Source organism: Poecilia reticulata, chromosome 13 (genome assembly GCF_904066995.2).
Source record: "Poecilia reticulata chromosome 13, P_reticulata-male-v2, whole genome shotgun sequence".
Classification (NCBI taxonomy): domain Eukaryota; kingdom Metazoa; phylum Chordata; class Actinopteri; order Cyprinodontiformes; family Poeciliidae; genus Poecilia; species Poecilia reticulata.
Genome location: NC_088842.1, coordinates 3,834,974 through 3,847,433, shown reverse-complemented (window position 1 = coordinate 3,847,433; position 12,460 = coordinate 3,834,974). Strand labels below are relative to the sequence as shown.

General features: G+C 39.6%; 2 protein-coding genes and 1 pseudogene across 9 annotated transcripts in view; 1 reads left to right on the top strand and 2 right to left on the bottom strand.

Moving 5' to 3' along the window:
• Positions 1-12,460, bottom strand: part of sorl1 (sortilin-related receptor, L(DLR class) A repeats containing) — a 310,404-nt gene that overhangs the window by 180,735 nt on the left and 117,209 nt on the right. For all 8 annotated transcript variants that reach the window (XR_014090459.1, XM_081614355.1, XM_081614354.1 and 5 more), the window contains one exon: positions 10,469-10,661. Coding sequence is in view for 7 of the 8 variants with exons in the window: in XM_081614355.1 (XP_081470481.1) it covers positions 10,469-10,661 (193 nt within the window). In the remaining variant the exon portion in view is untranslated. The remainder of the gene's footprint in view (positions 1-10,468; positions 10,662-12,460) is intronic.
• Positions 1,457-4,593, top strand: LOC145554496 (general transcription factor II-I repeat domain-containing protein 2A-like). Its single transcript, XM_081614356.1, has one exon. The coding sequence runs from the start codon at positions 1,552-1,554 to the stop codon at positions 3,001-3,003; it is 1,452 nt and encodes a 483-aa protein (XP_081470482.1). The 5' UTR covers positions 1,457-1,551; the 3' UTR covers positions 3,004-4,593.
• On the bottom strand, positions 6,796-10,342 carry LOC145554495 (general transcription factor II-I repeat domain-containing protein 2A pseudogene; annotated as a pseudogene).

Genomic DNA, 12,460 nt, shown 5'->3' with positions numbered 1-12,460 from the left:
TAAGGATTTGATGTATTGGTGTTGTGTGGGAGACTGAACTACAATTTCCCTGAGGGTAAATCCCAAAGGGATGAATAAAGTTTCTATCTATCTATCTATCTATCTATCTATCTATCTATCTATCTATCTATCTATCTATCTATCTATCTATCTATCTATCTATCTATCTATCTAATTATGTCAAGGTTTTGTTTACTTCATTCAAATTGGGTTGGCATCAGTATTTGTTATATTTATCTGACATGCCTAGACACTACAGTAAAATTATTCTGCATATTGTGGGTAGTTAGTATGGATGATGAGGGTGTAAATACAGTAATAACACCATTGTAATGCATTCATTTGAATATGTGGCTCTTTAGGCTCGTCGTCTTCATGCTCCTGCTGTGGGTCAGACTATGGCTCCAACATGTAAGGTTGGATTAACAAGTCTTCTTTTGATGACATTTTAATAAACTTAGGAATAAGAAGTTTCTGATGGATAATTGTATCGCTGCTATCAAACTACAAAAATGGTGGGACAGGGTGGAGAGGAACGCTCTGCGCCCTGGAGGGGGGCTGGCCGCGAAATGTTTCATTCACATAAAAAATGAAAAATGCAGCAACAGTTAACAGTTAAACGACCCTACTTAACATGTGAATAGCAACAGGAGACCCAGGTGAATTGTCAGTCATTGGATGAAAAAACAATGACATCACAATTCATTACTGACACGTGATTGGTTGGTTTATAATTACAGGCCTGGTTAAGCCCCTCCCTAATAAATTATAAAAAATAACCCAGAAATAAAAATACACCAAGCACAAGGCAAAGTGATTGGTTGGTAGATAGCTCCCTATTGGACACACTAGACCAGGCATGTCAAACATACGGCCCGCGGGCCGGACCCGGCCCGTTGGATGATTTAATCCGGCCCGGCATAAATTTCTGAGTCTCTAGCTCATTTCTATCAAAAGTTGTGATTTTTTAAAATAAATATAAATCAAATGCTCCCTCCGGTCGCTAGAGGGCAGTAAATGTGTAAAAGCGCTCACGTCCAGCATGCGGCACTGATACGAGTTAGTCACAGGATGTAAACATTCGCAACGTGATGCGTCCAAGTAAAAGTAAACCGGCAATCTTACTTCACCATTCACCACTACTAAACAAGTTATCGGTCAACACACCCTTCCCAAAATGGCACTGTCAAAAAAAGAAAAGTGGACACGGAATGCAGAGTTTTCCAGGAAAAATGGACTGAGAAGTATTTATTCACGGAAGTGAACTCAAAACCAGTGTGCTTGGTATGTAATCAGCAAGTTGCAGTGTTCAAAGAGTTTAATATTCGGCGCCACTATGAGACTCATCATAAAGAAAAGTATGACCACTTGAAAGGACAAATAAGGAAAGACGAGATAAACAAATTGGTCGCTGGTCTGAAGAAACAGCAGTCTACTTTTACACGCAGCCGCGATATTTCTGATGAGGCTGTAAGAGCCAGCTACATTATTGCCAACGAGCTGGTGCAGGCATCCAAGCCATTTTCTGATGGGGAGTTTGTAAAAACATGCATGCTTAAGGCTGCAGAAGTCGTGTGCCCTGAAAAGCGACCTGCTTTTGCCAATATTAGTCTAACAAGGAACACTGTCGCAGATCGGGTGACAGAACTCTCAAGTGACTTGAGCAGCCAACTGAAAGAGAAAATCAAGTCATTTATCGCATTTTCAATTGCAATTGATGAGAGTACCGATGTCACAGATATTGCTCAACTGGCCATATTCATTAGAGGTGTTGATGAAACTTTGACCATCACCGAGGAGCTGCTTGAATTGGTGCCCATGAATGACACCACAACAGCAGATGACATTTTCAGCGCTCTCGTTGGAGCGCTGGACAAGGTGGGAGCGGACTGGTCCCGTGCCGTGAGCCTGGCTACCGACGGTGCGCCATCAATGGTCGGGAGAAAGGCAGGCGTTGCCACAAAATTCCGTGACAAAGTACAGACTGCAAATGGAGGACAAGAGTTTTGGATATTTCATTGTATTTTACATCAGGAGGCGTTATGTTGTAAAACACTGCAAATGGACCATGTTATGAGTGTGGTTGTGAAAACTGTCAATTTCATCAGAGCGCGCGCGCTAAATCACCGTCAGTTTGACACATTTCTCAGTGATAATGACATTCATGCTGGCCTACCATACCACACTGACGTGCGGTGGTTAAGCAGAGGTGCAGTACTTAAGCGCTTCTTTGAGCTACGAGGGGAAATTGGACAGTTCATGGAGAAGAAGGGATGCCCAGTAAAGGAACTTAAATGCAAGGAATGGGTGCAGGATCTTGCGTTCATGGTTGATATTACACAACACTTGAATACACTTAACACTAAATTGCAGGGCCGTAACAGAGTTGTCACTCAATATTACGACAGCATAAGTGCGTTCAAGATGAAACTGTCACTGTGGGAGACGCAGCTATCCAACGGTGACACCGCGCATTTCTCTTGTCTCACAGCTGTGCGTCCGAAGGCACCGGACCGTCCCGATAATGATTTGGATAAATATAAAGATAACATAACAGATTTACTGCGAGAGTTTGAGCAGAGGTTTCAGGTATTCGGTGAACTTCAGAACAAATTTGGCTTTTTTCGCTTGCCATTTACAGCGAAGCCTTCTGATATGCCAGCTGACATTCAGCTCGAGCTTATTGACTTGCAATGCGATTCCGCTATGAAGGATAAATTTAGGACAGTGGGATTGGATACGTTTTATCAATATCTCGTGCCAGGTTACCCCAAATTAACAGCCATGGCTGCAAAGGTTCTATCCATGTTTGGGACTACTTATCTTTGTGAACAGGTGTTTTCGGTAATGAATAATAATAAAACAAAGCAGCGCTCAAAGTTAACAAATAAACACTTGAATGACATTGTTAAATGTGCTGCTACTCAGGATTTGACACCTAATGTCGATGCACTTGTGAAGGCAAAAAGATGCCAAGTTTCAGGAGCCAGCAGCAGCACGTAGACTGCAGGAGTGCATTGAGAGAGAGAAAAAAAGTGGGATGACACGATTTTGTTTGCACTTGTGAATGCAGATAATTAAAAATAAGATTCATCTGGTTTCATATTAAAGACAATTGATATTGTGCAGTATGTTCTCAGCTTCAGTAGGCCCAGCCTAGTAGTTTGATCTGGCGTAGCCTAATCTTATTGCCCATGCACTGCACTTTTTTTTATTTATTTCAAAGCAGTATGACAATTAAGGCGAAAATATTTTGTTCATAGCTCCCACTTGAGTTTGTTAATGTGGTGAGTTGGTTCAGGTGTAAAACTGCATTCAATCAACTGTTAAAATAAACCAGTTGTTAACACATTCATACCCAAACATGAAAATATTTTTTTTCCCCTGTTTGTTGAATAAATGTGTTGTGCTCAGAAAAGATCCCTTGTCATCTATAATTATGATATGTAGGGTAGGCCACAAATGTAGGCTGAATGATAAAGCATAGTACTGAAAAACAAAGCTAAATATTTGGAGGTGACATTCTTTTACTGATCCGGCCCACCTGAGAACAGAAAGTCTGGATCCGGCCCCAGAGCCAAACTGAGTTTGACATCCCTGGTCTAGACCCCTCAGATCTTCTGGTTCTGGTCTGCTCTGCATCCCCAGAACCAGACGAGGAGAAGCAGCATTCAGTTTCTATGCACCACAGATTTGGAACAAACTTCCAGAAAACTGTAAAACAGCTGAAACACTGGGTGCTTTTAAATCTCAACTTAAAACCCACCTGTTTAGAGTTGCTTATGGCTAAATTAGGGTTAGAGTGCAGGTTTTGATGTCTTCCATGTTTTTATGTCTTTAATGTTTTTAATTTCTTCTTCTTTCTTTTCGACGTTTTAATGATGTAATGTTTTTTTTTTATTTTTATTTATATTTTTTTTAAATCTCTCTCTTTCTCACTGATTATTTCTGTTTTTATTTTAATTATGTAAAGCACTTTGAAATGCCTTGCTGCTGAAATGTGCTATACAAATAAAATTTGATTTGATTTGATTAAAATATATATTACATGTGTTAGGAGCACTGAAAAACTTAGTTTTGGTTGAATTGATGATATAAAAGAAGAATATGCATGATTACATACAATAGACTTTTGTGAAACGTGATCTTACTTTGACATTCCTCCTATCTGAAGATTTATCTTGTGATGAGAGGAATTGCACAACTTAATCAAAAATAATAATAAAAACCATGTTCCAGAGTGGTAGATTGTACATAGTATTTTTGTGAATAATATTCAAACTAAAGTTAATGTTCACTGATTGCTTTAAAGACCCAGTCATGCTATATTGGAGTGGTAGTGGTCATTCCACATCACAATACAGGACTTCAGAAACTACAGATTTTTCAGTATTCAGTTGCTTAACTCTCGAGTTTCAATTGAAGAAAAAAATGGTTGAAAGTTTGTGATACCTTCTGATAGAGTATAAACATTTGTATTCTTTTTTTTAAGTTTTGTTAGTTAAGCATTAAATATAAGTCACGGATTATGAATCATATTCTGTATAAACTAAAAAGGAGACAGCTCAAAGTAGAATTGAGTAAATAAACATATAATTAATTATAATAAAAATAAAATATACTGTCACGTAACTTTTGAAAAAATAACTTTTAGAATGTATTTTTTTCTGTCAACTTTCATTTAACACTCCAGTCCAGTTGGTGGCAGTAATGCGCTTTCATAGTCGGTCAAGCAGCCGCCATTAAACTCCAGAGGAAGATTTGCACTGGTGCTAACTGCCTACACCCAACATGAAAGGAAATACCCGTGCGTTGTGTGAAATGGTGGAAAAAGTCCTATTTCACGGAGTTACCTTTTCAGTATCGTTTTGATATTAAGCAATGTTCCGGCGGAAAACAACAGATGACACCGCGGCGGTCCAGCAAGACCGAACTCACGGTAAGAAAGCTTTTATAAATAACACGTGGAGCGAGGCCAGTTGCTTTGTTTGTTTCTTACAGAAAGCGGTCTGTCGTTTTCTTAATGCCGAAACAAGTGTAGGGTGAGATTTTGTATTGTAATCTCTATTACATGTGATGTTCTGAACTCTTAAAAATACTCGCATCTTCTTTGATTTTTTCAGACCTGAAAAATGGCCAAGCCGTACCAGCCAGACCTCAGACCACGGTGCCGAGGAGCTCTTACGGAGTTCACCAGGAAGAAGAGAAATTCAGTAAGTTATGATTTCACATTTAGTGAATAGTGAACACTCGCATATTTGTAAGGAAAACTGATCTTCCCGTTATTTTATTTATTTTGTTGTAACGCAGTACAGCAAGGCAGAGTGCGTAACGCAGTAAAGATCTACAAAATGGCGGACGGAGGATGGATATGAGGACGAAGTCATGAAGCCGGTATGTATAATTACTGCGTTGATTACCGACTGTACAATGCTGGTTGAGAATAATTTTTACTTATTTACGTACGTCTTTTTGAGAAAGCGATATATTTGCTACAATGTTTTTATAATTTTACATTTATTTCCACAGACTCCACAGAATGAGAGTCACATTTGTGTCAATCAGACTTTTCTGGAACGTTCTGACGTCTGTGATGAGGACAGAGATGCAACTGTGTGTGAGTATCTACTATTTTAGAATGTTGATATTTTATGCTTCAACATTGTTTATGTACATAATGTAATTATGCTATGTATTGACAATCCACAAAAATGTTTTCCAGCTGCATCCAGGACCTACTGCCAGTCATCCAGATGTAGCTAAAGAAAGAAGCAGGTACGATTACTAGAGATGTCACAGTTGCATCAAATGCATCAGTTTTGCATGCATTTTTGTATATATGTGTGTATGAATGCAATCAGCAGTGAAAAGAAAAATAACATTAAATTTTCTTAAGAAGCTGTAAAATTTTGGGACAAGATGGTGTGCAATAATTTTAATGTAGCCTCAATGGTTAATGACAAATCACTTAAGTACTTTTAGCAATGTTTTGTTAAATATTATGTTCATTCACATGATATTCAGGAGTTGATACTTTACCACATAGCCATAGTTTTCAATGACAAATTGATTACACCTCCCCATATTTGGTGTTTCTAAACCAAGACACTTAAAATGTCAGTATAGTTTCAACGATATGTTTTCATAAAGATTCTTTATGACTTAACGTCTGTTCTGTGTCAACAGCTGCTGGAGGCGAGGGAGAACGTCCTGGCAGCAGAGGAGATTTCCTTTTGGGAAGGTGTCACCATTGACCTCATGTCTGATGAAGAGGATGGCGTCTTCGAGGGTGTATCGAGCTGGATTGTGAGACCACCAAGTTTCCGCAGCCAGGAGCTCGGCAACCTCTGCTCCAAACTACAAGAGAGACTTGAAGCTAACCCTAAATACAGCATGTTGCGTTATAAGCGTTTGTATGTTGGATCATGCTCAGAAAGAAAGCCACCACCACACAGCCCAGAAGTAGACAAGCATTCTGTGCTGTAATCTTTTTTTTTTTTTTTCAACTGAATTTTTTTATTTATTTATAGATGTGTTATTTTATGTGTGGTTTCTTTATTTGTAGATGTGTTTTTTAATATATATGTGTGGTTTCTTGTAGATGTGTTTTATTTTATATGTGTGATTTCTTTATTTCTAGATGTGTGTTATATGCATGTATGTACATATTTCTTTTTCAGCAAAAATTAAAAACATAAACTTATGCCTTGTGCTTGGTGTATTTTTATTTCTGGGTTATTTTTTTTTATAATTTATTAGGGAGGAACTTAACCAGGCCTGTAATTATAAAGGTCTAGTGCAGGGATGTCAAACTCAGTTTGGCTCTGGGGCCGGATCCAGACTTTCTGTTCTCAGGTGGGCCGGATCAGTAAAAGAATGTCACCTCCAAATATTTAGCTTTGTTTTTCAGTACTATGCTTTATCATTCAGCCTACATTTGTGGCCTACCCTACATATCATAATTATAGATGACAAGGGATCTTTTCTGAGCACAACACATTTATTCAACAAACAGGGGAAAAAAAATATTTTCATGTTTGGGTATGAATGTGTTAACAACTGGTTTATTTTAACAGTTGATTGAATGCAGTTTTACACCTGAACCAACTCACCACATTAACAAACTCAAGTGGGAGCTATGAACAAAATATTTTCGCCTTAATTGTCATACTGCTTTGAAATAAATAAAAAAAAGTGCAGTGCATGGGCAATAAGATTAGGCTACGCCAGATCAAACTACTAGGCTGGGCCTACTGAAGCTGAGAACATACTGCACAATATCAATTGTCTTTAATATGAAACCAGATGAATCTTATTTTTAATTATCTGCATTCACAAGTGCAAACAAAATCGTGTCATCCCACTTTTTTTCTCTCTCTCAATGCACTCCTGCAGTCTACGTGCTGCTGCTGGCTCCTGAAACTTGGCATCTTTTTGCCTTCACAAGTGCATCGACATTAGGTGTCAAATCCTGAGTAGCAGCACATTTAACAATGTCATTCAAGTGTTTATTTGTTAACTTTGAGCGCTGCTTTGTTTTATTATTATTCATTACCGAAAACACCTGTTCACAAAGATAAGTAGTCCCAAACATGGATAGAACCTTTGCAGCCATGGCTGTTAATTTGGGGTAACCTGGCACGAGATATTGATAAAACGTATCCAATCCCACTGTCCTAAATTTATCCTTCATAGCGGAATCGCATTGCAAGTCAATAAGCTCGAGCTGAATGTCAGCTGGCATATCAGAAGGCTTCGCTGTAAATGGCAAGCGAAAAAAGCCAAATTTGTTCTGAAGTTCACCGAATACCTGAAACCTCTGCTCAAACTCTCGCAGTAAATCTGTTATGTTATCTTTATATTTATCCAAATCATTATCGGGACGGTCCGGTGCCTTCGGACGCACAGCTGTGAGACAAGAGAAATGCGCGGTGTCACCGTTGGATAGCTGCGTCTCCCACAGTGACAGTTTCATCTTGAACGCACTTATGCTGTCGTAATATTGAGTGACAACTCTGTTACGGCCCTGCAATTTAGTGTTAAGTGTATTCAAGTGTTGTGTAATATCAACCATGAACGCAAGATCCTGCACCCATTCCTTGCATTTAAGTTCCTTTACTGGGCATCCCTTCTTCTCCATGAACTGTCCAATTTCCCCTCGTAGCTCAAAGAAGCGCTTAAGTACTGCACCTCTGCTTAACCACCGCACGTCAGTGTGGTATGGTAGGCCAGCATGAATGTCATTATCACTGAGAAATGTGTCAAACTGACGGTGATTTAGCGCGCGCGCTCTGATGAAATTGACAGTTTTCACAACCACACTCATAACATGGTCCATTTGCAGTGTTTTACAACATAATGCCTCCTGATGTAAAATACAATGAAATATCCAAAACTCTTGTCCTCCATTTGCAGTCTGTACTTTGTCACGGAATTTTGTGGCAACGCCTGCCTTTCTCCCGACCATTGATGGCGCACCGTCGGTAGCCAGGCTCACGGCACGGGACCAGTCCGCTCCCACCTTGTCCAGCGCTCCAACGAGAGCGCTGAAAATGTCATCTGCTGTTGTGGTGTCATTCATGGGCACCAATTCAAGCAGCTCCTCGGTGATGGTCAAAGTTTCATCAACACCTCTAATGAATATGGCCAGTTGAGCAATATCTGTGACATCGGTACTCTCATCAATTGCAATTGAAAATGCGATAAATGACTTGATTTTCTCTTTCAGTTGGCTGCTCAAGTCACTTGAGAGTTCTGTCACCCGATCTGCGACAGTGTTCCTTGTTAGACTAATATTGGCAAAAGCAGGTCGCTTTTCAGGGCACACGACTTCTGCAGCCTTAAGCATGCATGTTTTTACAAACTCCCCATCAGAAAATGGCTTGGATGCCTGCACCAGCTCGTTGGCAATAATGTAGCTGGCTCTTACAGCCTCATCAGAAATATCGCGGCTGCGTGTAAAAGTAGACTGCTGTTTCTTCAGACCAGCGACCAATTTGTTTATCTCGTCTTTCCTTATTTGTCCTTTCAAGTGGTCATACTTTTCTTTATGATGAGTCTCATAGTGGCGCCGAATATTAAACTCTTTGAACACTGCAACTTGCTGATTACATACCAAGCACACTGGTTTTGAGTTCACTTCCGTGAATAAATACTTCTCAGTCCATTTTTCCTGGAAAACTCTGCATTCCGTGTCCACTTTTCTTTTTTTTTGACAGTGCCATTTTGGGAAGGGTGTGTTGACCGATAACTTGTTTAGTAGTGGTGAATGGTGAAGTAAGATTGCCGGTTTACTTTTACTTGGACGCATCACGTTGCGAATGTTTACATCCTGTGACTAACTCGTATCAGTGCCGCATGCTGGACGTGAGCGCTTTTACACATTTACTGCCCTCTAGCGACCGGAGGGAGCATTTGATTTATATTTATTTTAAAAAATCACAACTTTTGATAGAAATGAGCTAGAGACTCAGAAATTTATGCCGGGCCGGATTAAATCATCCAACGGGCCGGGTCCGGCCCGCGGGCCGTATGTTTGACATGCCTGGTCTAGACGGTTGGTACAGTAATAACAGATCTTTAAGGTATTGTGGTGCTAAACCGTTCAGTGATTTATAAACTAACATCAGTATTTTAAAGTCTATTCTCTGAGCTACAGGGAGCCAGTGTAGGGACTTTAAAACTGGTGTTATGTGCTCTATCTTCCTGGTTTTAGTGAGAACCCGAGCAGCAGCATTCTGGATCAGCTGCAGCTGTTTGATTGATTTATTAGTCAGACCTGTGAAGACGCTGTTGCAGTAATCAATGCGGCTAAAGATAAACGCATGGATGAGCTTCTCTAGATCGTGCTGAGACATCAGTCCTCTAACCCTGGAGATTAATGGACAAGATGGATTGTTTTCTCCAAACATACTTCTTTATGGTGAACAGAAATTACAAAGGATTAGCTGCAAAATGAATAAGAGTCAAAAGGCAGTGCTCAACAGTTGATTTGCATTTGCATGGCACTCAGCAACTTCATTTAAATACGAAAACCTCTGCTAGGCACAAGGGGAGGGGGGTGATAGGGGAACATGGACACACAGCGTTTTTGACCATTTTTGGTAGTGTTTGACTCTGACTAAAACCTCTTGCCGAAAGCCCTCAATCTCCATGCGCACGGCAGAACAAGGTGTCAATAGCTGACGAAAATCCCATTTTTTGTCCTGTGTGAGTGCGTTTTGCACAGCTGAAAGGTTGCCATGAAGATTCAAGGGTTTCTCAAACACAGGTATGTTTTTGATGAGCCAACAACATTGTGACATGATGTAAAAATTTAAAAAGTAAATTTTACATATTGCCACTTTAAATAATTAGGAAACTGTTCTTAATAATAATAAAAATAATAATGTGGAGTTTTGTTTTCTTTACTCAAGAGACAAAAAAATGTCCCATTTGAAAGCACCAGGTGGTTTGGATCTGGCGGTACCTGGCAGTCCACCGTTCCTCCCAGGCTGTCGGTGGCAGGCGCTTGCAGCAGTTCCCATGTCCCCCCCTTATCAAATGTGATGACCGAGCGCATGTTGTCCTCGCTGACCGAGCCATTGACGAACGTGGCGATAAAAACGCCCCGGAGTCCCTCCACCCGATGCACGTCTGCAAACGGCTCGTTGACAAAGTACCTGAAAGTCAGTGGAGCAACAGGAAGCTACCTTTAAGGAATGGTCAATCAGAGGCATTGTTAAATTAAACATGCATAAATACAGCTGCCCAATATTTGAAATAGCCGGCTCCAACAAAACAGTACATACAGCACAAACACAGCACTGATATGATTAGCAGAGGACAGGCTGTCAGAGACACTAAATGAATCATCATTTAGTGATCACGCCTGAATCAAACTTGGCTATTCCTCCCAATGAAGTTGAGAAAAGATAACAAATCATCAATAAATGGGAGCAAGTAGCTCCCATTTACAGTTTTAGAGTTTCTATTGGATAAGGAAGCACATGCTGTCCATGTTTGGACGGCCTTTTTTTTGTCACCGTTACCAAGCATCTGCTTGCAGAGCTGGAGGCTGTCCTCTGAGTCCCAGAGGTTACTATGGTAACGACTTTACAACTGGTACGATACGGTTGCTGTTTGATAGCACAGCAAGGTCACAATGGGTTCTGTTTATTGTTACATGATGCTAAATGAAATACTAGCACTGTATGTGTTCCACTGTCATACAATGACACAAACAGGATTTAATCATGTTTACCCTCTTTGTTGCACCATAAACAATATGGAATCAAACATCTAACAGTAGAAAGACAACCTATATCCCACTGGTCAACAGCTGCACAAATTTTTTTCCCCCCGGGCTTTTTTCTGCAACTGTAGCTACATGAATTTAAAGGTGTTTTATGTCATGACAAAAAATGGCACACAAAATGAAAATAGGTTTTCTGGAAAATGAAATTTGAGCTTTCCAGTACCCAGTTGAGACAAACACTACCCCACAAAGTATTCATACCCCTTAAGATTCTCATGACAAATTAGGAAATAGAACTTGACTCTAAAGTAGAAGAAAAAAGTGTGTGTTTTCTTTCATGGTTTTATTTTTATTTATAAATTATTTTTTTAAATGTAATCCAAAACTAAATGTGGATCACATTTTTATTGAGTTGTCTTTATTCCAATACTTTTAAACAGTGTACATTCCCACTAATCTGCTAATGCATCAATAGCAGAGCAATTTTTTCATTTAGCACTTTGGAAAGAATTAGTGCACTTAGTTTAAACTAAATTCATTTTTTCAGATAAATTCTTCTGCACTAATTTAATTGGTTTTTTTGTAGTAAACCGTAAGTGACAGTCTACACTGAAAAGATGCAGTGTTTGTGAAAACATGTTGGACTCTTGTACATTACCAAAATTGTCTGAATCTTTTGTTTTATATGCAGAGAGTACTCCTCCTTTAACCTCAAAAATATATATTTTTAAAAAAGGTCACATTTGCAGTAGCTGATATTAGCTTTTCACCATGGCACACATCCCCATAGCGAAGCAGAATCCACAGAGTTTGAATTAATAAAGATATAAATGTGCATCAGATCCGCAGCATTTAACCTTTCAGTGGTTGTGGCTTGATGGTCGTTCAGGAGGCTCCACTTCTGCTGCTTGGTCAAAGATGTACGGTTGTACCACTGTGCGATTGGAAGAATTTTCACATATCTGACTTAAGGCAAACATTGAGTTAGGAGGGCGTGGCTAGCAGCAGCTCTTTTGCATAATCCTGTCATTGCGCTAAAATAGCGCATTTCTACATGAACTCAAAACAGGCAGAACTGATCTGGTGATTCCTCAGTATCTGAGAATAATTTTGTGTATTAAAAGTAATGAATATGTTTTGTATAGGCCACTGACCTATTCCAGCTTGAATCTATCTAGGCACTATAGTGGATTTTATATGCTAAAAATACTTCAGTCATCATCA

Bases quoted from the DNA above. Each gene is read 5' to 3' on its own strand.
- LOC145554496 (XM_081614356.1), top strand. From the start codon at position 1,552: ATGCTTAAGGCTGCAGAAGTCGTGTGCCCTGAAAAGCGACCTGCTTTT.